The sequence below is a fragment of the Megalopta genalis genome, chromosome 4 (assembly GCF_051020955.1).
Source record: "Megalopta genalis isolate 19385.01 chromosome 4, iyMegGena1_principal, whole genome shotgun sequence".
Lineage (NCBI taxonomy): Eukaryota > Metazoa > Arthropoda > Insecta > Hymenoptera > Halictidae > Megalopta > Megalopta genalis.
This window is the reverse complement of record NC_135016.1, coordinates 10244479-10270725: the sequence shown is the minus strand read 5'-3', so window position 1 is coordinate 10270725 and position 26247 is coordinate 10244479. Positions and strand designations below refer to the sequence as shown.

The 26247-nt window shown below is 44.7% G+C and overlaps 1 protein-coding gene across 5 annotated transcripts in view; it reads left to right on the top strand.

The window, feature by feature from the left end:
• Positions 1 to 2257: 2257 nt before the first annotated feature.
• The window catches only part of Dll (homeotic protein distal-less), a 140206-nt gene continuing 116216 nt past the window's right edge, over positions 2258 to 26247 (top strand). Inside the window, exons 1-2 of one of the 5 annotated variants that reach the window (XM_076521278.1) lie at positions 2258 to 3956; positions 19124 to 19365. In XM_076521278.1, coding sequence (XP_076377393.1) covers positions 3458 to 3956; positions 19124 to 19365 — 741 coding nt within the window. In that variant the 5' untranslated portion in view covers positions 2258 to 3457. The remainder of the gene's footprint in view (positions 3957 to 19123; positions 19366 to 26247) is intronic. The other 4 variants (XM_033477866.2, XM_033477850.2, XM_033477842.2 and 1 more) reach the window with 4 other exon arrangements.

Genomic DNA, 26247 nt, shown 5'->3' with positions numbered 1-26247 from the left:
CTCTCTCTCTCTCTCTCTCTCTCTCTCTTTCTCTCTTTCTCTCTACCTTGTCGGTGCTACCGGCTTCTATAGCCTCCCCGAGCAAAATTGGCTCGATAAAAAATTCTATTACCTATAATGCGACCTCTCGCGAGATTGGCATCTTTTTCGAAGAAAATTTGGGTCACAGCTCGCGTTACACCTATTCGCGGTATGCAATTTTCGATGTACCTTGAACGTAGGGGAAGCCTGGAGAAAGGAATGCGAGATTTTGCCGGATCAAAGTAACTGCGTTTTATGCGATTTTTATGCGGCGGACGACCTGATAAATTATTCACGCGCCGCGGCTAGAGTTTTGTTTGAAATTAAACAAGTTGCGGACGTACGCGACGTGTTCCTCTTTCAGTAATTCACGAGGGTTCTGTTGTCATGCCGCGAAAATAGAAGTTGAAATGTTTCCCGCAATTTCTGCGCTTGCTTCGTAGCGGAAATGCATCGTGTATCGCGAAGTGAATCCTTTCGTGTTCGGAACAGTTATTTTTATCTTTCCGCATCTGTGGAACATTTCATCCTCGTAAGACTGTGTTAAACAGAATTTTACTAACCAATATTAACTGTGCACGCTACTTCAAAACGACGCTAATTAACGCAGTTCTATCGAATCGAGCAGATTGGAATAATTGTTGAAAAAAGCCATGGAACTGTGAACATAAATTGTCTCGATGCATTGACATCCAGTAATAATCTTATATGCTACTGCATAACGAAATCAATTAACACAGTTTTATTGCACTTTTTTCAGGAAATGATTTGATTCCTATTTTTAATTGTTTTTAATTGTTTAGGAACTTTCGCAGCACCCGTTTCAATTAATTCGATCGAACGCACGTTGAGAACAATGACGAACACAATCCGATGGATTTGATGGAAATTTATGCGAAGCCCATTTGCAGCAGAAATTTCTTACCGAAGAACGAATCCGAGGGATTAGCGGCGGTGTTGCGTGTGCCTACATGAGAACGGAAAAACGTGTCGTACGGGCTGCTCCACCTCCGTCTGCCAGCGGTCCACTCCTTTCGCGGTGGGTTAATGGGCGGAGCCAAGGACGTCGTCTGTTGTCAAACTGTCACGGCGACGTTCGACTGTCCTTTATTACGATGCATGTTCTTAATTCCTTATTTGTATGCGAGTGCCTCGGGTAAGTGGTGTTTTCTTCGAACAATCGTGTCCTAGTCGAATAAAAATAGCATGGAAACCGCATTCTTACATCTCGCGGCATCCTGCGCGTTCGCGATCCTCGGCAACTGCGAGTCATTCCTATGACGTGAACACTGGATACTGCACCCGAAACGAGCCAAAAGGTTGCGACTTAATGAACAGAAATTCCCTAAAACGCATAAAACGCAGCGCGAAAGTTGTCAGACTCGAAAACGCTAAAATGTTCAATATTCCCGATGAAAAGAGGAGTCCTGTGATTCATTGAAGTTGTATGCAGGAGGATTTAATCCCGGGGTCACTGAAGACCCCAGGCTAAATGTACGCACACTTTTGTATTCGCAAGATTGTTTTAGCTCGTTTGTAAAATTTCGATTATAGATCTGAAAGTGTCCGGAGTCCACAGAATTTCGGCCAGATCGAAAGCGACACTTCCCAGAAAGAAAGTGCAGGTTTGGGGATTGCACAGGCGAGGTTTCGGTGCATCGGGAGTCGGGTAGCGCAGCAAACATTTGCGCCGGCGGGATGCACTCGCGTTCCAGATGTCACCGAGCCCCGAACCCTCGATTCCCGTCGAATCTCGCGGTCGATAGAGGAGCCCCGTGGTCTCGAGGATGGGCGAAACTGCGCGCTCCATGCATAGAAGCAACCGGGAGCGTGGCCTCTGGGTTTCTTGCCGAGCTATACCCCCGACGGTGTCTGTGTCGGGAGTAGTGGCGGCTAGGTGCGCGCACGACGAACGAAAACGGGCCTCGGACAGGTAGAGAGAACACCTCCGCGAACGCCGTCGCCCCGAGGGCGTCGGACGTCGGTGGGCGTGGCCCGGCCTCGGCGCCGCCTACTCGGCCACCATAATGGCCTCCGCGCAGCCAACGCGGTCGCTTGACGTCAGCTCGGCGCGGTAGGGGGAAGGGGCTCGACCCAATCCGGCGCGACGGTAACGGGCGATCGGGGCGTGGCCTTGAGTGGCGCCACCGCGGCGACTTTCGGAAACGGTGCACCGGGCTCCGGGGAGAGGCTCCGGCTTCATTATGTATCATTATACCGGTCCGCGCCGCGCGGTGTGCACTGCAGTTACTGGGCCAGGCGCGCGTGTGTGCTTTTCTCTCTTCTTCGTCGTGGTCGTCGTCGTGGTCGTCTTCTTCTTCTTCTCTTCTTCTTCTTCTTCCTCTTCTTCCTCCCTACGGTGGCCGGTATCGGCGCGTATCGTCGCGGCCGTTCTCGTCGACACCAGGTCGGCCGACACGATGCTCCACGGCGAGTAATCACCGCGAGCCGCGTGGAAAACGCATTTTGCTGGCTGGCCGAGCGGAGAGCGTGTGTGCGCGCGCGCGCACGCCAGTGTCATATCATCATCGTCGGGCGACGTACAATTAAATCACGACCGGAGAGCGGTGTTCGCGCGAGTGTGCTGTCAGAGAGAGAGCAGTGGGGTCGACAGATTACCGGTTCCCGTCGGAGAAGCTGGACCGACCCGTTCATCCGGGACACCCGACGTCCTCGCGGTTCGGTTTCCGGTCGCCCCGTGGACCGGCGGGATTTTTATTTTCGCGCGAGTGCCGCGAATCGGAGCACGGTCCCAGTGTAAAACATCCTCGATGGACGGTGACGTTTTCCCATCATCATCATCGTCGTCGTCGTCATCAACAGCAACAGCAGCAGCAGCAGCATCGACATCACCGTCTTCGTCATCGTTCTCGGTGAGGCCGCCGCGCAGTGAAACGATCCAGCATGGACTTGTATCAGCAGGGTCCTCTCCGCGAGTGACCATCGCCGCAAACATCCACGACCGTGTCTGACTCTGGATCGATCGCGCGCGGTCCGTCGCGCACAGATACGCGGGTGTAACAGTGGTTCAAACTCGGACTCGACGATAGTGTCTACATATAGGTGACTCGATCGGTGACAATCGGTGGCATCGTCGTGACAGTGAAGCAACGCCGATTAATCATCAGTCTGTTGTGCGTCGATGTATCAATCCTGCCCATAGCGGTCGTATCGGTTCGCAGCCCGGCTCGGTGGATTGGACCTTGGTCCCCATAGAGGCCCCAAGATTCGTGCGCCGTACGGTGTTCGCGCGTCGGCGGCGGCGACGACGTCGTCGGCGAGTTTGTCCGCTCGAACCGTGGGCTGTGGCGGCGGCATCGACGTCGCGACTAAGGTGGAGCGTCCGGGCAGCACGACGACGCTCAACTTCACGGACCTGGGGAGCCCATTCGGGGCGGGCGACCCCTGTCCGTCTAGTACCCCGACCCCGAACAGCATGTCGGGCGGCGGTGGACCATCCGCGGGCGGCGGCGGCGGCGGCGGTGGCGGCGCGGGCGCCGGCGGGGCCGGCTCCGACATGGAGCAGCATCTTCATCACACCGGGCTCGGATCGGTGACACCTGGCCCGCCGGGCGGGAACGGCGGGGACAGCACCGCGTCCAGCACCCCGGTCTCCCAAAGCGGCAAGTCCGCGTTCATCGAGCTGCAGCACAATAATCTGTATAATCCCGCGAGTTTGCGTGGAGGTTACCCCGGCGGACACAATGTGCCCGGCGCCCATCAGTTCTCGCACCAGGTCGGCGCGCTCGGCCATCAAACGTCCGGACCTGGCAGCGGGAACCAGCAACACGCAGAGGCAGGATTCCCCAGTCCTAGGTCCGCGCTAGCCGGATATCCGTTCGCGCCCATGCACCAGCACAACGCCTACGGATATCACCTGGGATCGTACGCGCCCCAGTGCCCCTCACCGCCCAAGGACGGTGAGTACCCCAACTGTATGTATTCGCAGCCTTTTTTATTCCTACTTTTATAATAGACGATAGTTAACCCAGATCGGCTGTCCTTGTTCCTGCAAACCGCTGGATCACCGCTTCCGTTTGCCGCCCGATTTCGTAACGACCGAGCTGTCGCGTCGCTCGACGGTCTTTCGTGTTTCGGAGCTGGGAAATCGACACTCCGGTTAGCCCTCGACTCGCCGGCTAGGTGACGGTCCGTTTCGTCCGATGAACAGATCTGCGGAGTTTCGAGGGTTAAAGTCTGCGTGCACAGGCGCGTGGAAAGAAATCGCGAGGAGACGGACTTTTGGCGATTTCAGGGGCCGTATTCACAGGCGAGTCTTGTCGATAAGACTGGCTTTTAACACGAATTCTTACCGATATTTTGTATTATTCAATTTACCGAGTTAATTTCGTGACCACTGTGGCAACAGTGAAGCGATTACATTGGAAACATAGAAAATAATCTATATCAAAAATTATTAGAAAATGTCCTTTAACCCGTTTCGTAAAAATAGTGTCGAATAGAAATTATTAAAAGGTGTCTTGCGACATCGTCGGTAGAAATAACGTTGAGCATGGTCTGCTTGAGGTTGTTCTCAAGAAAAATCTCAAGTACCGGCTACGAGTCTAGGTGGCGTCTTAAAAGCATGACGGACATAAGACTCGAATACGAATACGGCCCCAAGTAGCTGTCACCAAAACGGTAGATACATTCTTGAAGGGTTGATTGGCTTCGGTGTAAAACAATCAACTCGTCTGCAAATTGTCCACTGAACACTTCTAAACAAAGAAGACGGGACAACGTTACGAGTGAAGCTCGGAGATTGACCTAAAAGTGACAGAAAATTGCCGAAGCTAGTTAATCAATGTGTGCGATCATTAGACTGCAGGAACAGGAGCCACTTGTGTGGAAGTTTTCGTCTCCCTTTAATGAACTTTGATAAATTGAACATTTAGTTTCAACATTCCTCGATTCTTTAATCTGTTTCCCACTTCAAATGGCTTCTGCTCATTCTTGTCATAAATGCATACAATCCGCAGCCTGTGCAATTCGGTTAACGCGGAAAACGCGGGTGCTTCTCCTTTTACGTGTCCGCGCGCGATGATCGTCTTCGACACGTTCACTGTCCCGTGTGAACGCGTCGTAGAATGATCCGATTCGGAAATGAATGAAGGAAGTGCACGCGTAAGCCAACTGCAGACTGTTAATTTCCAAGCTCCCGGCCGACGCCGTGAAAACGCGAAGGAGTGTACGGGCATTTTACGCGTGAACGGAGGCTGTGTTCGAACGATTTCACGGGGCATGGACCCGTTGAAGAGCACACGGGTCAGATTAGTATACCGTTCTCCGACGGATCCACCCTCGGAACATCGGGCGTATGTCCCGCGTTTTGTTCAGAATGTCTTGGAAGCGTCGTTTCCGACAACGGATTCGAGGCTATTCACCGTATGCTCTTCGGGTATAAGTTAGGGATAAGTGTAGCGACTAGTGGATACCGTTCTGCCAGCGCTTCGATGCAGCGTGTGGATCCTTGAAAATATTTGGAGAACTGTGGAGAGATTTCCGATTTGACAGCTAGCCGAGGAAGTCACTGTCGTGCGACAAGTTTGGCGTCAGGGAAAATAAAATACTTCTTTTCGTTGGAATTCCGAGCATTTTGGTTGTCGATATTGTTCGGTAAATACCGCGAGCATTCTCAATGAAATTGTACACGAGGCATAACTTCTTGAAATCCTTGGTACGATCACAAAATGGGGAACAAAGTGTCAGAAGTATTGATATTCGCGTGTATCGTAGATTAGCAGTCGAGTTATTAGAAAAAGGGTGCAATCGAGTCTACTCCGATTGAGAATTATCGAGGGCTAATCTGTCGCTAAGATCTCCTCGAGGCTACGAAATGAAATAACAGAGGGTTTCACATAAGCTTTAGAAGATAATAAATCATCCTGTCAGGTTGAACACGTATATTGTTGAGGAATATTTCGTCATAGCTCCGTTCAACCTTTTACACTCTGGTTGCGAGCGGAGACAATCGTCGTATTCTCCGAGGAGAACGGTGTTAAAATCATGGTAAAATGATTCGTGAACGTATTTTGTGGAAGATTTGCTACAAAATTGTTGAAGAGGCCAGTGTACAAGTTCGTCCATAGTGCTGTTTGCTCCGAAAAAGTGATCGTGAAAACAGTGAATATTCTAGGAGGGACTCCTTTGTCAAACATTCGATTCCGTTAGAAGTTTACAAAATGATTTATACATATAGCGGAGTGGTGCAACATATGTATTAAACATTGCTTTCGTAATCTTCCTTATGCGTATTCATCGTGTCACAATTATGCATATGTATCTAACAAAAATGAATTCGAACCACGAACAGCGAAAAAACAATGCCGAGAACCGTCACTTTGATGAATGCGTTAATCGTGCGGAATCCAGATATCAGTTTTCATCATTTCAAACGTCGATTCCACGGAGAACAGACATCGATTTGCATCTTTTTTTGCTAAAAGTTCCAAGTTCAGTGATGAAATGACGCAAAATGGAGTAGCGGCGACTAAAATGTCAACGGCGTTACCGCCATTCCACCGAATCCATCGATTCCAAGTACAAACATCATCGAAGGTACCATGTTCGGTGATCGAGTTTCACTAATGATCACGAATTGCCAAAATCCACGTATCTTTTTCAAAAAAAGCGAACGCAATAATATTAATAAATTTATCGATCGACGGGATAAACCGTTGTTACAGTGAGAGAATAATAATGTAGTAATCACGCAAGGACGGATGAAACAACAAAAACTTAACCTTATTAGTGCCGATCAAAGGAGTCGTATGTACCTAAAAAAAATATACGCCTAAATATACGCCATCTCGTAAAGAGTGAACATATTTTACACGTTCCTCGGTGAACAAAAAGTACTTATTCCAAGTAAAACAGTGAAAAGTGTAACCTTTATTCCCGTAACAATACAGGGTCTCCCAACATCGGTGACAAAACCGAGAAGTGGTTGATTCTACGTTAATAAACAAATCAAAAACAAGGAACACGATTCTTTCATTTGAGGCTCCGTTGTCGAGAAAATCAACTTTGAATATTCAACGAGCACGCGTATAAGTAGCTATGGTTTAGAATGATGGATCTCGATAGAGGTCATATGTCAGTTATAAATACTAACAATATAATCAGTATGAACATGACGTATAGTGTGTTACCCATTTCTGTTTATGGATTTCGAGTGGATTTCAATGAAAATAAAGCTCGTAATTTAGTTACCATCTTCGTTCATTAATGCGAGCACTGTTGAAAATGCTGGATTTCAAATTCGGTTTCGCGATAGCGAAGCCTCTCAACTGAAACAGAAACTATATTCTTTATATTCGATATAACCCTGTACAATTCTAACGTAGACGATAAGCAAACGGTTCAGAAATTATCCAAGACCATTTCGTGCGAAACATTTCATTTGCGCTGAGCGAATGTCCGAATCGCAGAAATCAATCGACAAGAAATCGGCGGCCGTTGCTAAAACGCGTCTTGGTCTACACGGAGATGTTCCACGGAGATGTCCCGCCGCGTTGGGCCATTCGTCACAGCCGGGCGCGAAATCTGTGTCGTAAACCTGTATGCTGATTCCGGCGCGGCGAGAAGAGGAGCGCGACCGAAAAAAGGGAACGAAAACGGAAGAGGGAATCTAGAGTAGCAGGTAGCGGTGGCGGTCGTCGGCCCGCCGCGCGTCGGCCGGGCACAATAACGCCGTGCCAGAGCGGAATAAGATATACGACTAGGAAAGAGAATCCTCTTGGGACCCCGAAAAAGTCCCGCAAAGCGGCTAACGAACGAAACAAAAAGCCCCGGGCTGAATGGGAATAGTCGCGGGTCTGGCCGCGGCTTGTTCCTCCACCTTCTCGAGAGAGGCGCTTCTGGATATTCAGACCGAGCAGATACGCAACTGTTCTTTTCTCCTCTTCGCCGGCCGTTCTTCTCTTCCTCCTTTTTCTCCACGCTGTCGCCCATCTGGAATCGCATTAGCGCGACTCGATCGCGACTTTTCTGCCGCGCGTGAAATCGCCAGTCAGCTAATTGCGTTTCTCGTTAACGGTCACCTTCTGTTTTCGTGTCGCCGCCACCGGCTTCCTGGTCGATGCGGATTATCGATCCATAAACCGTGACAGATCGATCGGAGATGTTTGCAGATGAATCTTGTTTGCGCGCGGCCGCTTCCGACCAGAATCTAACGCTGCTTCTTGCGGGCCGCGGTTTTTGATCGGGAACGCTGTTCGATAAGAAAGGAACTGCTTTTTCCGAACTCTGTGATCTGCTTCCTCGTATTGCTGAAAGGCTGTATAGTCCATTGTGGGGCACGGAAGAGAGGAAACTACTGTTCTTTTGGCTATATCGTTTGAAAATTAACTGGATGTAGTCCACGAGATGATCTAACAGTGAAAGGATCTAGTTCCCGATGATAACACATCGTTGTATCAAATCAGATCTGATCTCCTCTTACAAACTCCTTAATGACACTGTTGTATCGCCAGAAATACTTTCCATGATCAATTTAATAACTGAAAGGGAACATTATAGCTTTATACGTCAGGAGTTTCATTTTTCTTTAGATGGTTCGTATAACTGCGTTTGTCCTATAATTATCAACGTCGACAAGTCTTACTAATATCTGGACTACTTCAACTTATGTAATTCACATAAATTTATATCTTCTATTGGCGTATATATTTCGTTCAAAGTTTATTTATCTTATGAGTTTATAAGTTTATAAGTTTATAAGTTTATAAGTTTATAAGTTTATAAGTTTATAAGTTTATAAATTCATAAGTTTATAAGTTCATATATTCATAAGTTCATAAGTTTATAAATTTATAAGTTTATAAGTTTATAAATTTATAAGCTTATAAGTTTATAAGTTTATAAGTTTATAACATCATAAATTCATAAGTTTATAAGTTTATGAGCTTATAAGCTTATAAGTTTATAAGTTCATAACTTCATAAATTCATAAGCTTATAAGTCTATAAGCTTATAAGTTTATAAATTTATAAGTTTATTAGCTCATAAGTTAATAAGTTTTTATAGATATATTTCTTACACTCTTGTTTCTATGTACAATTTGTAAACAAAGGATTGAAATGCGCAAATAGATAAATAAAAAATAGTAAATAAAAATAAAGATCAGTATAATATTGAAAGCGTCGATGTTAACCGTTTGGAGATTGATCTCTGCCAACTTATTTCTTCTGTGACAAATCAATCGATAACCTAACGAAAAAGCTACAGTGTTCTTCGATTAAAAATCGTACAATATCGTATCGTACATTAAATGCATTTTTTTTTTTTGGTTCAGCGTCAGTCATAATTGTTCAGATGCTGATCTTCGTTTCTCCACTTTTTCAGAGCCAATTGATCCATGAGTTCTTTTTACAGACAAGAGAAACCACAACTATCGTTCTTGATCAAGAGTACTGAATAAACATTGAGTCCACTTTTTTGCGAACTGTTTCTTGTTCTCGATGATAGGTTGTACTCCATTGTGCAGGATAAAAAGTGTTCGAAAGAAAAAGATACGCAGACAATGAACAGCGTTCATCCGCGCTGCATAAAATGTACGAAGTACATACCTCGTTTCTTAGGCTCGAATGTAAAGTTCAACTTATAGCGCTTGAAAGTGTCAGTATGGACTGTTTAGAGATTGATTTTTCCTAGCTTCTGCTTCTTCTGTAACAAATTCGTGTGGAGTTTTGCGTTTCTCTTCCCCTAACAAAGAGAAGAAGCTACAGCGTTCTTCGATTAAAAAGTGACGGGGCACGCGAAGTAGGACATAATCGCGATATTGTTTGTTATATTTCACCTTTTCTCGGCGTCTTCCTCCACAACCGGCGCGGCGTCAAGAAGCATGCTTATAGCTAGTGAAATATGTCAAGTTATTAATATAAAACTGTGTCGATCCGCTGAACCTCCATCAAAAAGAATACTGAATTTTGTTCTCGCAGGTTTGCGAGCTGCTTCGTCCCCGCGGAAAGTTTACAGTCTATTGTTGGGAAAGATGTTCGAAAGAATGAGCCACTAGGACAATGGCCAGTGTTCTTCGTTCTTTACTCGGAACAGTGAACCAGAAAATCCCCGGTTTGTTAGGTCGAGCGTGAGATTTACAATTTAAGCTCGTACTTCGTGGACCAGCGCGAACTTTATTTAGCGATTGGTTCTCGAGCGAAGATAGTTCCGACGATGCTGTCAGTATCATCGTACAAATGTTATCGACTGACCTCCGGCGCCATTTTGCGGGACGCAACGTGACAGCCCGGGTCTCCGTCGAAGCTAAAGTGCGCGTTCCTGCGGTTTCTGATGAAAAAATTGCCGAGTTCACGGGCTAAACGAATTACGGAGCCGCCGCGTGTAAATTCGTGCCGTGCATTAACTTGTTAAGCGCAGAATGTGAATCAGTCGTCTTTCGCAGGCGTCTCTCTACATTCCTTCCAACTGGCTTTCATTGTTACATTAATTTTAATTGCGCCCCGCATTCAATTCAGAACGGCTCGTAACTACGGCAGCCGGCAATCTTTTTCCCCCATTGTTCCCAAAGCGAATCCCATAGAAAAACAACGGCAAACATTTATAACAGACGCGTAAAAAGCAGCGCGGAGAAACGCAATTAATCAAAAGCTCCGAGTCAAAGTAGAAGGAGGAGGGCTGCTGAAAATTGCACGGTTCACAAAAATGAATAATAGCGACGCGCGGAGACGGTAGAGCTTGAAATTAACATGCAACGTGTTTAACTCGCGGTGAAATTGCACGTCGCGTCGGGAAAAGGGTCGCGCTCATTCATTGGCAGACTTCGTTGAAACGGTAATTACATCCATCGGCGAGCTGATGTCCACCGCGGCGACTAACGAATTCTCGATTACTGGAAGAATCCTCGATGGTACCGCGAAGTGCCCAGGATTCGTTCTTAGCCGAGACCACGGCGATCCGGCAACCCCTTTTTTTCCAACCCCTATCGCGTCGGTAAATTAATAATAACCGGCGATCTTTTCCGTCTCTCCATCTGCGGCCGGCTCCCCGCGCGACGTCTCTAAATACATTATGAAAAGACCGATGACGACGCCGGCCACCCGCCCCCGTGTCCGTCGAGCGCTTGAAACCGCAAGCGCGACGGTTATAGGTAATCTTGGACCTCCTCGAAATTACTAGGAAACGAATAATTCCGGATGAACCGGAAAAAAAGGGTTACTCTCGGGAACGCGCCGCGAATCATGTAACGATTGTCCTCGTACGTGTTCCCCGTAATTTCCTTCTATTTTGTTTGCAGTTTATTTTTTCTTCTCCCTCTTTGTTTCTCTCTCTCTCTCTCTCCTTTTCTTTATTTCTCTCTTTATGTGCTCCGATCGGTATACCCGCGATTCGAAAAGTTACGAATGCACGAGCATCGGGAATAATACCGGTGATTGAGATCGTCGTCGAGCTGCGCTTGCGCGCGAACAGCGACGAAGGGTTGCGATCGTAATGATCGTGTTTCTTTTTTTTTTTATTCTTCTTTCTTCTCCCCGATGCGTTCAAGGAAAGAGGCCGAGCGCGCGCGCGCTCGCTCGCGCGCCAGATTATAGGTCATTTTCTCTCGTTAGGATAACAATTTCTTCGTGCTCGGTTTTCATAAACCATTAGACCAGCGAGCGCGACAAGAACGTCCCCGGGAGAACCGGATCGCTAGAAAATTTCGCTCGAGGGGCACGGTGAAACGCGACATTGTGGCGCAACACCTCGGCTAAGATTTCCTCGATGTCTTCCGACCGATGCCGACGCGATTTTCTTCGCTGATCGATGGACACGTGCCGCAGACCTGTCAACGACTCGCTGCGAGTCGCGCGCGAAGCCTTTCAGCAGGATTCCTGGCCTTGTCGCGACATTCTACAATGATTTTGGGAATTGGAACTAGTGGATCGCGGTTCTTTATGGACAATAAAAATTGTCGGAGATTATTCTAAGAAATATAAGTCAGATTAACGTGTCTTTTACTCTTTTGACACTAGATTTACGGAGCACCGAAGGCAGCTGTTTTAGATTAATTTATAAAAGTAACGATAAGGCTTTGATTCTAATTTTTAACGACTATTATTGTAATATTTGCCGCAAGTAACGCATACATCGAATAAATAACTCATTTCGACGAATTCCGTAATCATAGTGTTAGTAATAGTAACAAGTAATACGACGATATCCTTAAATTCGTCTGATATCTTCTCAGTTCTCTATTCGAGCTATTCATTTTTGTCATAAGTGCACAGGATTTTCGGGTTATTGCAGCATTATATTTGCTATTTATACTTTTCGAAAATTGTCCTACAAAAGATTCTGGCGTGATACTTCAGTGATTATCGCGTTACGCTTTCAGTCCTGGAATTGTGTCTCATTTACTCAGTGAATCTTTTCTAGGAAGTGCAAATTTTCTAATCTCATTGTTACAGACATGTGTGTCTTTTTTCGAGAACTTCAGTTGGTCGAAAACAATGTGATAGCATTAATCGACCGTGGCAGAACAGTGGACAATAGTGTTCAAGCTCGCGAGAACAAACGAGGTCGATAGCAAACACGTGATTCGGACGAAAGTGTGTGCGGGTCGGTTAATTCGAGTTTATCGTGTTTCGATCGTGGTATCGTCAATAATTAATTATTACACGGATGGCCGTTTGATCGCGCGCGGCACATTGCTGGAATCTGACAAACGTCAGATCGGTACAGCGTGTCTCGTGTATAACGTTTCGGTGTACCATGGTGTCGGCGTACACGCTGATCGCGGCGATTGGATTAATTAAATAATAAATATCGTTTTGGAATCACGATCGGGCTAATTACCAAGGAGCACGCTATTGTTTGCACATCCTCCGCGCGGCATCGGCACCCGACGCGCGTTTTGTTCGTGACTGCATGACTTCTGCGACCGATCTTCTTCCGATTCTCGAGATACTAATTGCGCGTTCGCCAAAAGTGCAATTCGACGAGAGAAATGTTCATTTTGCAATGTGCTGCGCGAAATTCCTGCCATTAATTGCGCGAGTGCAACAGATGGAAGCAATTATGAGGAATATTACAAACGATACATACGTTTGACGAAAACCAACCGATGCGACTATTATTTTTCCAATTTGAAAAAGTGCTTCGAACGTCCATCTAATTTCACGAACGTCGCTAAAAAATATCCGAATAGTTTCGTTTAACAATCGACTGAAAGGAACAAGTGCAACGTACGAATACTATGTCACGAATCATGCGAATACTACGAACGATTTATTTTTAACGAATACCAGCTGATGCAAGTGTTATGTTCCGAATGTTACGAAATGCTGCGAATGTCCGTTAAATTCCACAACATGCACCGAAAAATATTTCTACAATTTTCCGTGCTGATTGAACCATATGAGATACAATACACGCAGCTGCAAGGTTATTCGAACGTGCATTCTTCGCGATAAAGGAATTCCAAGAGTTTCGAATAGAACTCGGCACCGCTTCGAATAAGATAAACGATAAAATGAAAATAAAGTGAAAAAATGAAGCGATAAAACAAGAATAAATTAGAGAAACGAAGCGATAAAATACAAATTAAGTGAAAAATGTGATGCGATAAAATACAAACGAAGCGAAAAAGCGAAGCAATAATATATCTACGGCGAGCTCGGAGAAGGTACGAGAACCTAACAAGATAGAAAAATCGCGGCATCTATCATCCCGCAGATCCAGGACAAATGAACCGTCCATTAAGATGAGCCGGCCGAATCCTTGTTGTCCCGTCGTCGTCGGTGGGTAACCGTCCGCGAGGCTTCATCCGGCAAACCTCGGACCAGAATCCAATTAGCGAGGGTGCCTTGCACTTCTACCGAGTTCTACATTAGTCACCGACCTGCCAGCTAACCAGCGGCCAAATTAATCCGGAACGGTTCAAAGACAATGCGGCCGGTTCCCGGTGCCCTGGGTCCGGCTGATGGATTAGGTATTAAACGGTTGTTTTCACAAGGATTAGGAACACCGGCCTCCTCCTCGGCAAAGGCCGAAAGAGCCACCCTCGGACGTCGAAGGCTGGACCACGGATGATGGCGGCGACGACAGAGGAGCCTCCGCTACCTCTCCGGCCACGGGGATTTACACGGAAGTCGTGTTTTCTCCGGCGTAGATACATCCTTAGATATCGTGCGGCTGCCACTCAACCGGATCCTGGGAATTCGTTCGTCCCCCAGCTGACAATGAGAAAAGTAGGGTTCGAACCGCGGCCGTCACGCAAAGTGCACCGAGGCACCGGTCCTAGCCGGCTTCGATCATCCACGATAAACCATTCGTCTAGCTCTTGTTTTCAAGCCCTGGTTCAACCGCCTCGCGGAATCCTGCGTTCCCTGCGAGCTGCACAGCGACAGCCATCTTTGAACGCCGCGGCTTCGTTGCAGTTACATACGCAGAACATTTCGGGGTGCATATTTATTCGCGAACCGGTCGATCTTTATCACGGCTCTCTAATGGACTCGTTTGTAGCAAATTAGTTTTTCTACGTTGTTAGGTACGTTATTCGATGTTGCATTTCAGCGGATTTAACGACAGCATCGACAACCAAATGGTCGACGTTAATTTCTTTTAACACTGAATTTAGAATATTCGTTCAGAAACGTGCGGATATTTATCAGAATTTTCTAGTGGATTCGTTTGTAGCAAATTAGTTTTTCTACATTGCTAGGTACGTTATTCGATGTTGCATTTTAGCGGATTTAACGACAGCATCGACAACCAAATGGTCGACGTTAATTTTTTTTAACACTAAATTTAGAATATTCGTTCAGAAACGTGCGGATATTTATCAGAATTTTCTAGTGGATTCGTTTGTAGCAAATTAGTTTTTCTACATTGTTAGGTACGTTATTCGATGTTGCATTTTAGCGGATTTAACGACAGCATCGACAACCAAATGGTCGACGTTAATTTTTTTTAACACTAAATTTAGAATATTCGTTCAGGAACGTGCGGATATTTATCAGAATTTTCTAGTGGATTCGTTTGTAGGAAATTGTATTCTTTGCATTGTTAGTTATGCCACTTGATTGATGTTCGTTTTCTTATCGATTTCGTGACAGCATTGACTTTCAAGTGGTTGATGGTAATTTTCGTCACCTAAATCTAGATATACTGTTTTCGAATGAAATTACGAGCATTTTTTCACACAAAGAGACTTATTTCTTGCATTCGTACATTTGTTTACGCTTTCGGATATCAATTTGTTGCAGATCTCGAGCATCAATCTTTGAATGATTGGTGTGAATTTTCAACCCGAAAATAAATCTACTAAGTACAGTAAATTCTCCCTAATTGACGCACAGCTTGGAAATAAAAATTGATAATTTGGGAGGAGGAGATACGATTATTCGAGTCTTGCGGCTCGTTTTTATAGCCAACAATTATAAAAGTTCCCAAATTGTTCACTTTTGTTTGCAAGCTGAAAAAAATTAGGGAGAATTTACTGTATCAGTAAAAGCTGCAGCAAGACCACAACATTAGATCATGGTTATTCCTCCGCCGATTCCGAGCAATATCAACGGGTAGCGTTCTCCAAGCGAAATGTTAAAATCCAAAATCACAGTGAAGTCTATGAAACGTGTCAGTGCCGAGGCACCGCGGCAGAAATTCTCGAAGAAACAGCCCATTTCATGTCCCGGCAACAAAATGAAAGTTTCTTTCGGATCGGAGGTGTGTTTGCACATCGGAGTGCATGACTTTCAACGCGCTGGAAGATGTAGGTCATTAAATTGCTACTTCTAGGACCGATTACTCCCTGGAAGCAATTGAATCGACGCGGAACACGCTCGGCGCGGAGGACAGACCACGGACTGGCAGAAAAAGGAGCCGGGAACGCACCGGCGTTCGCAAATGACCCGTGTGAATTACAGTAAAGTAGTAGTTTCACGCGGCGGAGCAGTTTTCAGCGGCTGCTTTGCATACTGTTGCAGCGCTAACGACTATAACCTTTCGCGGCGGCGGCGGCGGCGGCATGGCAGCGGAGGGAGAAAAAAAAATGTATCGTAAAACGCGGCGCGGCTTCCATCGGCGATTTTTCATCGCCGGTTTCTACACTCCTCTGTCGCCGGCCGTTGTTGCATCATGGCCAGTGATTAGCTCGGTCTTCGTGATCGATGCCGACGGTAAACGTATTGTGATCCGCGATAAGGCAATTCACGGCGCGCCGTGATTCGTCGGCGTTGCTTTCCGATTTGCTCGCGTCGTTTGCGCAGCTCCGCTTCCTGGATCGCCGGCCCGCTGAAAGAAAATTCGTCCTTCCGTTTCGGAGGCCGCGTGAATCGACTACTGCACCCAATTGCATCACGGTCTTCGAACCGCGATAACAACAAATAGCCCCGCGCTCGACATTTATCGCGTCCGGTCGACGCGGAACATGGTCGGGCGACAAAATGTTGGAACAATACCTGCCTAATCGTCCGAGCTAATGTATGCGACGATACCGTTCCCGGCTGAAATCGTTCCATTGACCGTCCACTAACCTAGTACCGCTTCTAGACCCCATGGAAACTCCATTTTGTCCCTGCGAAACTCTTCACTTTGTTGCCTCGCTGAAAGTTCCGTCTTCTCTTCTGCAAAATTCGCGTTCAATTAAGATTTAATCTCCGCGGCACGTCAAAGACTGCGCTGTCATTTTTCGAAAAACAATTTTGACTTCGTTCAATTTATCCTTATTTGAACTATCAGACGCCACAACTGATCCAGTTGTATCGCTTTATTGAACTAATAAGACCGTTTAACTAATTTGTAATTAATTAATTTTTAATTTTCAACTACTATACCAGAATCCTCGACTTTTCAATGAAATGTTTAACATTTTCACAGTACAAACAGACTCGTTCTATATATTTAAGTTCTAATTCATATGTTTTAATATGAGTTTTTAGTATGTCTTCTTGTGGACGGTCAAATTATCAGATGAGAATCCTCGACAACGAAGTAAAATTCGTAACATTTTTGTTCCGAGAAGCATTATCTCCCGCATTTCGAGCTACATTAAAATTTTCTTGGATCAATGATTGGCAGTTTCAGCTCCCAAACTATGTGCTAAATCTAAATTTGCATGATCGGACCTGTTAAATTCTGAAGACTCCAAGTCCGACAGTAATTTATTCGGATTTTTCGAGCGTTTATCGAGGCTATCCATCAATTAGTTATAGATCTTCCTCTCGACATCGATCCTAAAGGGTTCACGTCGTTAATTCCCAGGCTTTAAATCATGATCCTCGGTGTCATTTCGCGATCGATCTCGGCGACTGGTTGATCCACCGGGTCAGCCGTCCACGCCCCGGGGCGCTGGTGACACGGGTAGCAATAAATCATGAGAATCATAACGTGTATGCACGTATGCATGTCCGGTCGGCTCACCATAAATTACGTTAATTAATAGTCACGCTTATTATCACACAGGGAAAGGTACCGCGGGCAGAGGCAGCCCGGTGTTACGTTACGCGGATAATTCCGAGTTTCGTCGTCGACATCTTACTCGTCTCGTGCCTCTCGTATCTCGCTCTCCTCTCCACTCCTCTCCTCTCCGCTCTTCTTCGTAGTACTCTCCGTCCGCCGTGTCGCCGTCCCCATGTCGATTTATGGAGAATTTTCTCGCGCTTCCTTGGAAATAACAACGGTCGACCGACGGGAAAATGACAAGGCAGCGTGTTTGGATTTCTAAATGACTGCGTTACGTTCAAGGATTCACACCGCGGCGCATTACGCTACATTGTAATTAGGGTATAAACATAATGGCGCGATCGCACCGACGATACCGTCGCCGGCTGGCACGATGGCGTCCATTTAGCCCGCACGTAATTATTTTAAGATTAATTTAGAACAATTCCCTTTCTTTTTTCGTTTCGAATTAATTACGCCACAGTTACCGCTCCGATATATTGTTCGCCGTGATACCGATCGCGGAGATTAATGATCGTTTAGCACCTCGGATGGCTACCGAATTTCTCACCATTGCCACACGGCGATTTATCATACCTTGATTCGATTAGGCTCGCAACAAGGCGACTTGCATTCATGAAATTCAAATTTATTTCAACAAATTACTGGTATAATTCCGATCCTTCAAATCGTTGCCGTTACTTTCTACAATCCTTTGCTGTATCAGCCTTTATCTGTTAGGCTAATCTAGCTCATCTACAAGTTACTGATTCATAATTTAACACTGCCATAATTTCATAAGTTACATTGTACGTCTCTAATAATACGTCTCCATCATAACGTACGTAGAAATTGAAACGTCTCTAAAAACGTTGCACAATTTTGTTTGCGAATGAAATTCCCACGGGTTTCAAAATTGAAGCTTCCTCTTTACAACGACACCTCAAAACTTGATCTATGATTTTTTTTAGTCGTCCTATGGAGTTTTTAATGAGAAACGTCCCACAGCTTTGTAGAAACAGAAAGTACACCATGAGGGTTTTACACTCCCAAATCTGGTCTCCGTTTCTGTTGCATAAAACAGACAAAAAAAATCGTAGATCAAGCTTCGAGACGTCGTTGCAAAGAGTAGACTTCGAGCTTCAAATCTATGATAGGGTCATTAAGAGAAAAAATTTTTTCAAACTTTTCAAGCCGTTTCAATATGGAGCATTTTTAAGAGACGCGACGTGTTCAATTTTGCAGTTGCCATATTCTGCAAAACCATGTAACAAGAAAAACTGCTACCTGATGCAAAAGTGGAAGCTTCAAATTTTAAGATGAGCTCAGATACATTGCCGTACGATTCCTTTTCACGGAATTGTACCAGTTTCAAATATCGACAATTTCTCGAAAATTCGTAAAATGTGTTTATTACATTAAATGCAATGCAATAAAATCGTTTAAAGAGTTTCCCGATTTGCTTTGGAGTTTTCCGATATGTTTAAAAATTTTCTTCTTTGTTTAGAGATTTTCCGGTTTGTTTCCGAGTTTCGCGGTTTGTATCCGCTTCTGCCGGTTTGCTCCGCGATTTCCCGTTTCGTTTCCAAGTTTCTCGATGCGTTCCGGACTTTCTCGGTTTGTTTTCGGTATCGGTGGACCGCCGGGCAGGTTTCAGTTGTTATATCTCTTTAGTTCGGCAGCCGGCAGTGACGAGGACTCTGAAAGTTGATGTTAGGGTGGTGCATGTTCGCAGACCTCTCGCCGTTGGGCGACAAGGGCGGCAGCCTCGTCGACGAGCTCGGCGGCGGTGGCGGCGGTTCCTTGAGAAACGGTAAAGGCAAGAAGATGAGGAAACCGCGTACGATCTACAGCAGCCTGCAGTTGCAACAACTCAACAGGCGATTCCAGAGGACGCAGTACCTGGCGCTACCGGAGAGAGCGGAGCTAGCGGCGAGCCTTGGACTGACGCAGACGCAGGTAAGCCACTCTTCTTTTTCAGTTCTGTACGCGTGCATCGACACAGACGTAATCCTATTGATCCGATGTCCGGATACAGATAACAAGATATTTTCATACGGCCGCGTACGCGCCGGCCGGGGTAAACAACTCGGTAAACCGCCGGCAAATAGCCGCCTGTCCCCGCGGCATGTCAAAGCGACACGTTTCACCCGCGAATCCTGCGAGCAATTAATTTTCTATTATGATGCAGCAACTCCATAGTTATAAAATCGATGACCGACGTATCTGCGTGAACGGTATCTTAGGAATTCTATGCAGCGTTGCACGGGACAATTGCATTCGATGCGTGGAGATTTGTGCCGCGAGAGTTTTTCCAGCGAATAAATAGAAGTATTTTTAGTATTAGGTTGGGAAATTTTAGACACAGTTAAGTTGTCAGTGTACTTTAATCCTTTGCACTCGAGTGGTGACTCTGAGGCACCACTAAGATTATTGTATCACGTTCCAAGATAATTTTTATATTAACAAAGTTTACATTTGAAACATTGTTAAAAGTGTAACTGTTGTACGAGTCATCGGAAAACTCGATTTCATATGCATAAAATGCACTTTGTTATATAAAATGGAAATACTGTAAGTCCGAAAAATTATTTCAGGTTTACGATTAAAATAGCTTCGAGTGCAAAGGGTTAAGAATTTATTTTGTTGCCAGTTCGATGAAAAATTGAGCGATGTTTGATCGTAGCAACTCAAAGGTACTCAAACCTTCATGAAATCCTAGAATTTTTTATAATTATTTCTAAAAGTCAAAGAAGGGATGGCGAAATCTTCGGAGCAATACGTAATAACTATTCACTGCAAATGTTATATAAAATACGAACATTAATTCGATAATTGAATTTTGAACGAAGTATATGAATATAAAACGGAAAGTTCAATCCTGTCGTAAAAAATCGATCAAAGTATACACGGCAATTTTATAGTTAAAAATTGAACTAATGATAACATCATTTTGCAGACAACTTAGACGTTTATCCTCGCTTATCTTCATAATTTTGCACAACTCCTGAAAAAATAGAAAAAGGGGTAGTTCAACTCTCAAAGCGGTATATGCGATTGGCTCTTACAAATACATAATTTAACGATTGAAAATTACGCCGAGTAGAACGTTTTCTTCCGGCTAACATAAACGCCCACCATCTTGCGCCATAGTTGGCCCAACGTCGGCGAATATTCGCACAATCTAGCGTCACCCCGTTCCCTCATGGTGTCCTGTTGCACCAGCAAACCCGTGGTAACACGAGCCACGATGTCCAGCATCTGTCAGCATTATCGGCACAAATGACTTTACTAAATCACCGATCCGCCACGCCCTGGACATCGGGGATAGGGTTGCGTCAGTGTCCAGTGGGCAATCCTTAGGGAACGTTAACGAGACGATCATAAATATTCGCGGGAAGTTTTTCAGGTTTTCGTGGCGGACACCGAAAGGCTTTCCGCTAATTATCCTTGCGGTGGCTGGTTTCCAATTAACGATTTATTAGGACTGCCGCGGAAAGGGGTGAGCTCTGGTCAAAAGCTAATTGGGGCTGGCCTTCCCGGTGCCGCGGATTTCTCGCGGATAGTCCCACGGTTTCCAATTAACGATTTATAAGACTGTAATCGCAGCTCGGAGCTAATTGGAGCGAACCTCGCGCGCTGGTCTCCTCGTGTGCTGCCGATTTAGCCCGAGACCGGATGATCCGGGCCAATTAAGACGTCTTCGTTCAATTATCCGCGGTTGCGAAAACTGGCGGTCGTGTTCCCCAAACCGACGGCTCATAGACTCTCAAATCTCTCAACCGAAAATAGTATCGACACGTAGAATGGCGAAAATCAATCCGAACCACACGGTATACATTCAACAAAAAATATGATAATGCTATAGCGATTATACTTGTGTGTATCTGAATTTCCAGAGTAAAAAGTTTATAAAGGTTGAAACTGCAGGATAATAAAAAAGAATCCCCCAAAAGGTCCCACTAAACGAAACCGAAACTCGAAAGTTAAAAATCGTGATAAATGATATTTTAATACTCTTGCATTCTAAACATCCGTGTCCAATTCAGTTTCTTCGAATATACTAGAGTGAAAATTGATTTTGAAAACAAGTCAAGAATTAGTGTCACTCGTAAGTGAACAACGCTGCACTTAAAAAAGAGGAACAGGTATAACAAAATCTTGATTAGGTAAATAATTCGTATTTTGTCACAAAAGTCGATGCTTTACGCAACAATTGTATTTCACATAGTTTGCAACCTACTTCATCAAGATCAACAGTGATCTACCGATTGGATCTAACAATTCTAACAGATCTACCTACTAGCTTAAGCTGGATGCTAGAGAATTATAATCTAGGTGGAATTACGATAGAATTTCGATCATCTAAACCAACTATACAATCATGAATTTAGCCAATCATAAAGACGTTTATTTAGATACGCTGTCAGACTGAACATTTTCTGTGACTTACGCAATGAATAATATTACTACCGGATCGTTGTAGGCTGAAGTACATTTACATGTGAAACATGCTTGAATAACACTAAATTCATCTATCAGCAGTTCAGCTGATCAAAATTCTGTTGCAGTCGACGGTAAACCAAATTCTTAGACTCGATAGCACAGAAATAACAGTTTAGATATTGTAACGTTTATTTATTTCTGTGCTATTTTTTCTGTGCTAAATTCTACTCAAATAACAGTTTAGATGTTGTAACGTTTATTTATTTCTGTGCTATTTTTTCTGTGCTAAATTCTACTCAAATAGCAGTTTAGATGTTGTAACGTTTATTTATTTGAGTAGAATTTTCAGCAGAACATCCATTGAGGATTGGAATATATTATCTTTAATTATTTTGAGCTGCGGAGCATTTCACAAACATAGTTCGCAAGATGTAGTACAATTTCGCCAGGATGGTACCGAAGATACAGTTCTCAAAATCGCCGTCAAGAGTCATTACGAGTGGTTATTTTGCAAACAACCTGACGCGCTGCCGCTATTACTCATCAGGCTGCGTCGCGCTCGATTCCCTCGACCATAGGAGGGAGGCAAGAGAGGGGAATAACTCCCGCGGTGCTCAGGCTAATGAAATTATCCGGTCCGGGACCCCCTGCGACGACATCATCGAGCACGACAGCCAGTTATCCCGTGATTACGCGATACGCAGTTGCGTATCACGGCGTGCGTACCTATGAGAAAACCTTTAGCCTTTTGACGTGCTCGGGATAGGGGTCGACCGCAACCAAATCAATCTTTTCTTTCGTTCGTTCTACGTCGCCGTTTCACAGCGCTTTGTCAGAGATAGCAGCTGATCGCTTGATAGGCCACCTATGAATTACTTATTTCGTATCGTAATTAGCAAAGATATTGTAACTTGATGACCGTTTTCTTGGGTATTATTTTTTGAGCATGGTTCGTTGCTGTATTTTCGAGAAAGTTGGGAAAAGAAACGGGACTGTTTAAATGTTTTTTTTTTATAATGACTAGATCGCGGATCTCTATTTTCTTTATTTATCAATTGTCTTTATGAAAATTGCTTGCGTTAACAAGTGAGGATTTATTTTCTGCTTTAATGATTTCGGTGAAGTAAAATAAATATGTCGGTAGCCTTGAGTGCTTGTATAAGTGAAGTAGATCAGCTGTCTCACTGAACTAATTGATATTATATTAATAAAATGATAATAAAAAAAAAAAAAAAATACGTAGTGTTAGGAATTTAATTAACTACTTGAAAATATTTGAAAGTGTGAACCTTTTATTGAAGATTTTTGTGACACTGTCTATAATAATGACTTCAGAGTGATAGAGATTTATGCATATATTTAGGACAATCCCGAATTTATAGTTCTTTCGAAGGGGTCTGCGGTCTATCAATTTGTAACTCTGACAGTTTCAAGCCAAACCTATACACCCTCTAAATAATCCAAGCAGATGATGAAGGATATTTTTAGAAATAATTCCCACGAATACGGATCTTCTAAATCTTCGGAATAAAATTTAATAGTCTACTTGTAACATAATTTTTTCAACCCTTTGTTGTCACATTTTTATGCGAAACGCGTTTGTTATACCGGGTCACTCAGACCCGGTTCAGTGCTCAAACAGTCGTCACTCAAAAGCTAACAATATTATTGGGACTCAAAAATTTCAGAATATAAGTTGAACATTATAGAACATCGTTTCCTTCATTGGAACTTGATATCTCACTTCTAAGTATATGAAATTAATTGTGAATTTCACTCTTCTCGTGACAATTATCATTTTCTCGAGAAAAAGAACGTGGAACATTTTGACCCAGTGTGTGTGACAGCGGAGGGTTGTATACATACATAAAAAATATGAATAAATACACACAACAAATATTAATAAATACACACATAAAAATATGAATAAATACACACATCAAAAATATGAATAAATACACACATACGACATGAACCACGCTATCCAACACTTCAAACTAAAATATTCTATTCGGAAGCAAGAAGTTAAAAATGGCTATTTCAGATGGTCTGCATCTTGCCTCCCTTCTCCTCCAATATGAAACTTACCAACCCCTACGGACCTCAAGGATCGCAACTTCGAAAACGTCGAAGCAAAAGTTGCCGTCTACCAAACATCCAACGAGATAGCGGAGAAGTCCCTCAATAAATAATTCGAGAAAAATGGCAGCTGATTCAAGCGTCGCGGAAAAATAGCTGTAAGTCGGCACTAGCGTAGGGTAGTTCCTGCAGGAAGTCGTGAAATCAAGTTGGCAATCCGCGTAGACTTTTTGCCGGCGGCATGGGGCCTGGTAGCGCGGCGAGCGTTGTCGGTAAAGCTCGCGGCCGTGGATCGTCCCAGCAGGGTGCAGCGTGCATAATCTGTAATCGGCCAATCAAGGCGTCCGAGCAAGCGCCTGTGCCTGCACTGTTGGCTTGGCTACCGTCGCATCGGGTTTCTTGTCATCGCCAGCAACATGGCGCCTCGAGCCTTCACTCTCTTCCATCTTCCCTTGGTCTCCTCCTCCGGTACCATCAGCTTCGCTCTCTCCTCTCTCCTCTCTCCTCTCTCTCTCTCTCTCTCTCTCTATATATATATATATATATATATATATATATATATATATATATATGTATGTATATGTATGTATGTATGTATATCCCATCATTTCCCTCCTCTCATGAAAACGACGAAGAGGAGAAAACCGGCGGGGAAAGAAAGAAAGAAAGAAAGAAAGGAAAGTAAAGGAAAGAGAGTAGGATCCGGGGGAAGTGAGGCCACGCATCTCTTTTTCTTCGGGGCTTCAATTTGAGGACGTGGTAGCTTATAGCGTTCGTGCCGCCGCTGTACGCGAACGAGGGAACGAGAGAAAGAGATGTACGGATGCGAGAGAAGGACAGGCCGTGGTTGTACACGCGAACCCGGCACACAGGGACCGGATTTGCACGTGCATAGGCACATAGACACCGGGCACATAGGTGCACCGGCTCCGCGGCCGTGTCTGCGTTCCTGCCACGTACCTTGGGCGTGGTGGTTCCTTTTTCTTCGTCTTCGCCGACGAACGCGGCCGATCTCTCCTCATTGGCCCCGGGAATGCCAACGCGTCGAAACGAGATTCGAAAGTCGCGCAGGAGGGAAGCTGCACGCGAAGTGAATCCGAAATCCCCGAGACCCTCTCTGACCGGGCTCCCGGCCCGGCCTGGCCACGCTTTCGGAAAATTCGGCGACAGAGGGCCGGGGGTTCGTTAGTGCCGGGTCCTGTACCACGCTGCCGGAAGACAGACCCTCCGCCCACCCCCCACACCCCTTATCCTGGTTATTTATTATTGAAACGCTGGAAAGAACCAACGCTGACCTGTCTCGCGCCGTTGCCGGTGAACGATCGCGACCACCCTCGCCTCCTCAGCATCGATCTGTTCACTCCTACGCCTGGGAATAAGATAATACTGTCACTCAAAGGGCAACGTGTAACGATCGGTCGGACACCGACGCCTCGCCATCCGCATTCTGATGCACACGGCTCGCTCGACTCGCTTTCGCAAATCCTCGATCTTGATTCCTCGGTGATTCATCTGGGGATTTACTTCAAGGTCTGACTGTTGCCACGCGAATTTATCTCGGCTCTGGTCACTTGACACGTTCCAATGCTTTGCAGATCGCCGATGGCGTGGGATTATTGTTGATACATTGTTGGTCTTAGTCTATCGGTGCTTTAGGTAAATAGAGATTTTCAGAAGACGACGATAGCTGATCATTTCTCAAAGTCTATCGTAGATAGACTGCAGACATTTCTGCAGAATAATAGCAATCAGCATCGGCTGTCAGATGGCGTAAACAAATCAGGATTTGTTAAGTAATAAGTGATGTCAATGACAAGTGGGATGCAGATGTTCGTGCAGGATAAAAATGATCTGCATCGACTGCAAGGTAGATGGTAGAAGATCAATATTGTTAAGTAATTTGTTGATTCCAATTGTAAATAGAATGTTGATCTTCGTGCAGAATAAAAATTATTTGCATCAACGGCAAGGTAGATGGAAGAAGGTCGATATTGTAAACTAATTTATTGATTCCAATCATAAATAGAATGTTGATCTTCGTGTAGAATAAAAATTATTTGTATCAACTGCAAGGTAGATGGAGGAAGGTCGATATTGTTAACTAATTTATTGATTCCAATCATAAATGGAATGTTAATCTTCATGCAGAATAAAAATGATATGCATCAACGGCAAGGTAGATGGAGGAAGGTCGATATTGTTAACTAATTTATTGATTCTAATCATAAATAGAATGTTAATCTTCATGCAGAATAAAAATGATATGCATCAACTGTAAGGTAAATGGAAGAAGGTCGATATTGTTAACTAATTGAT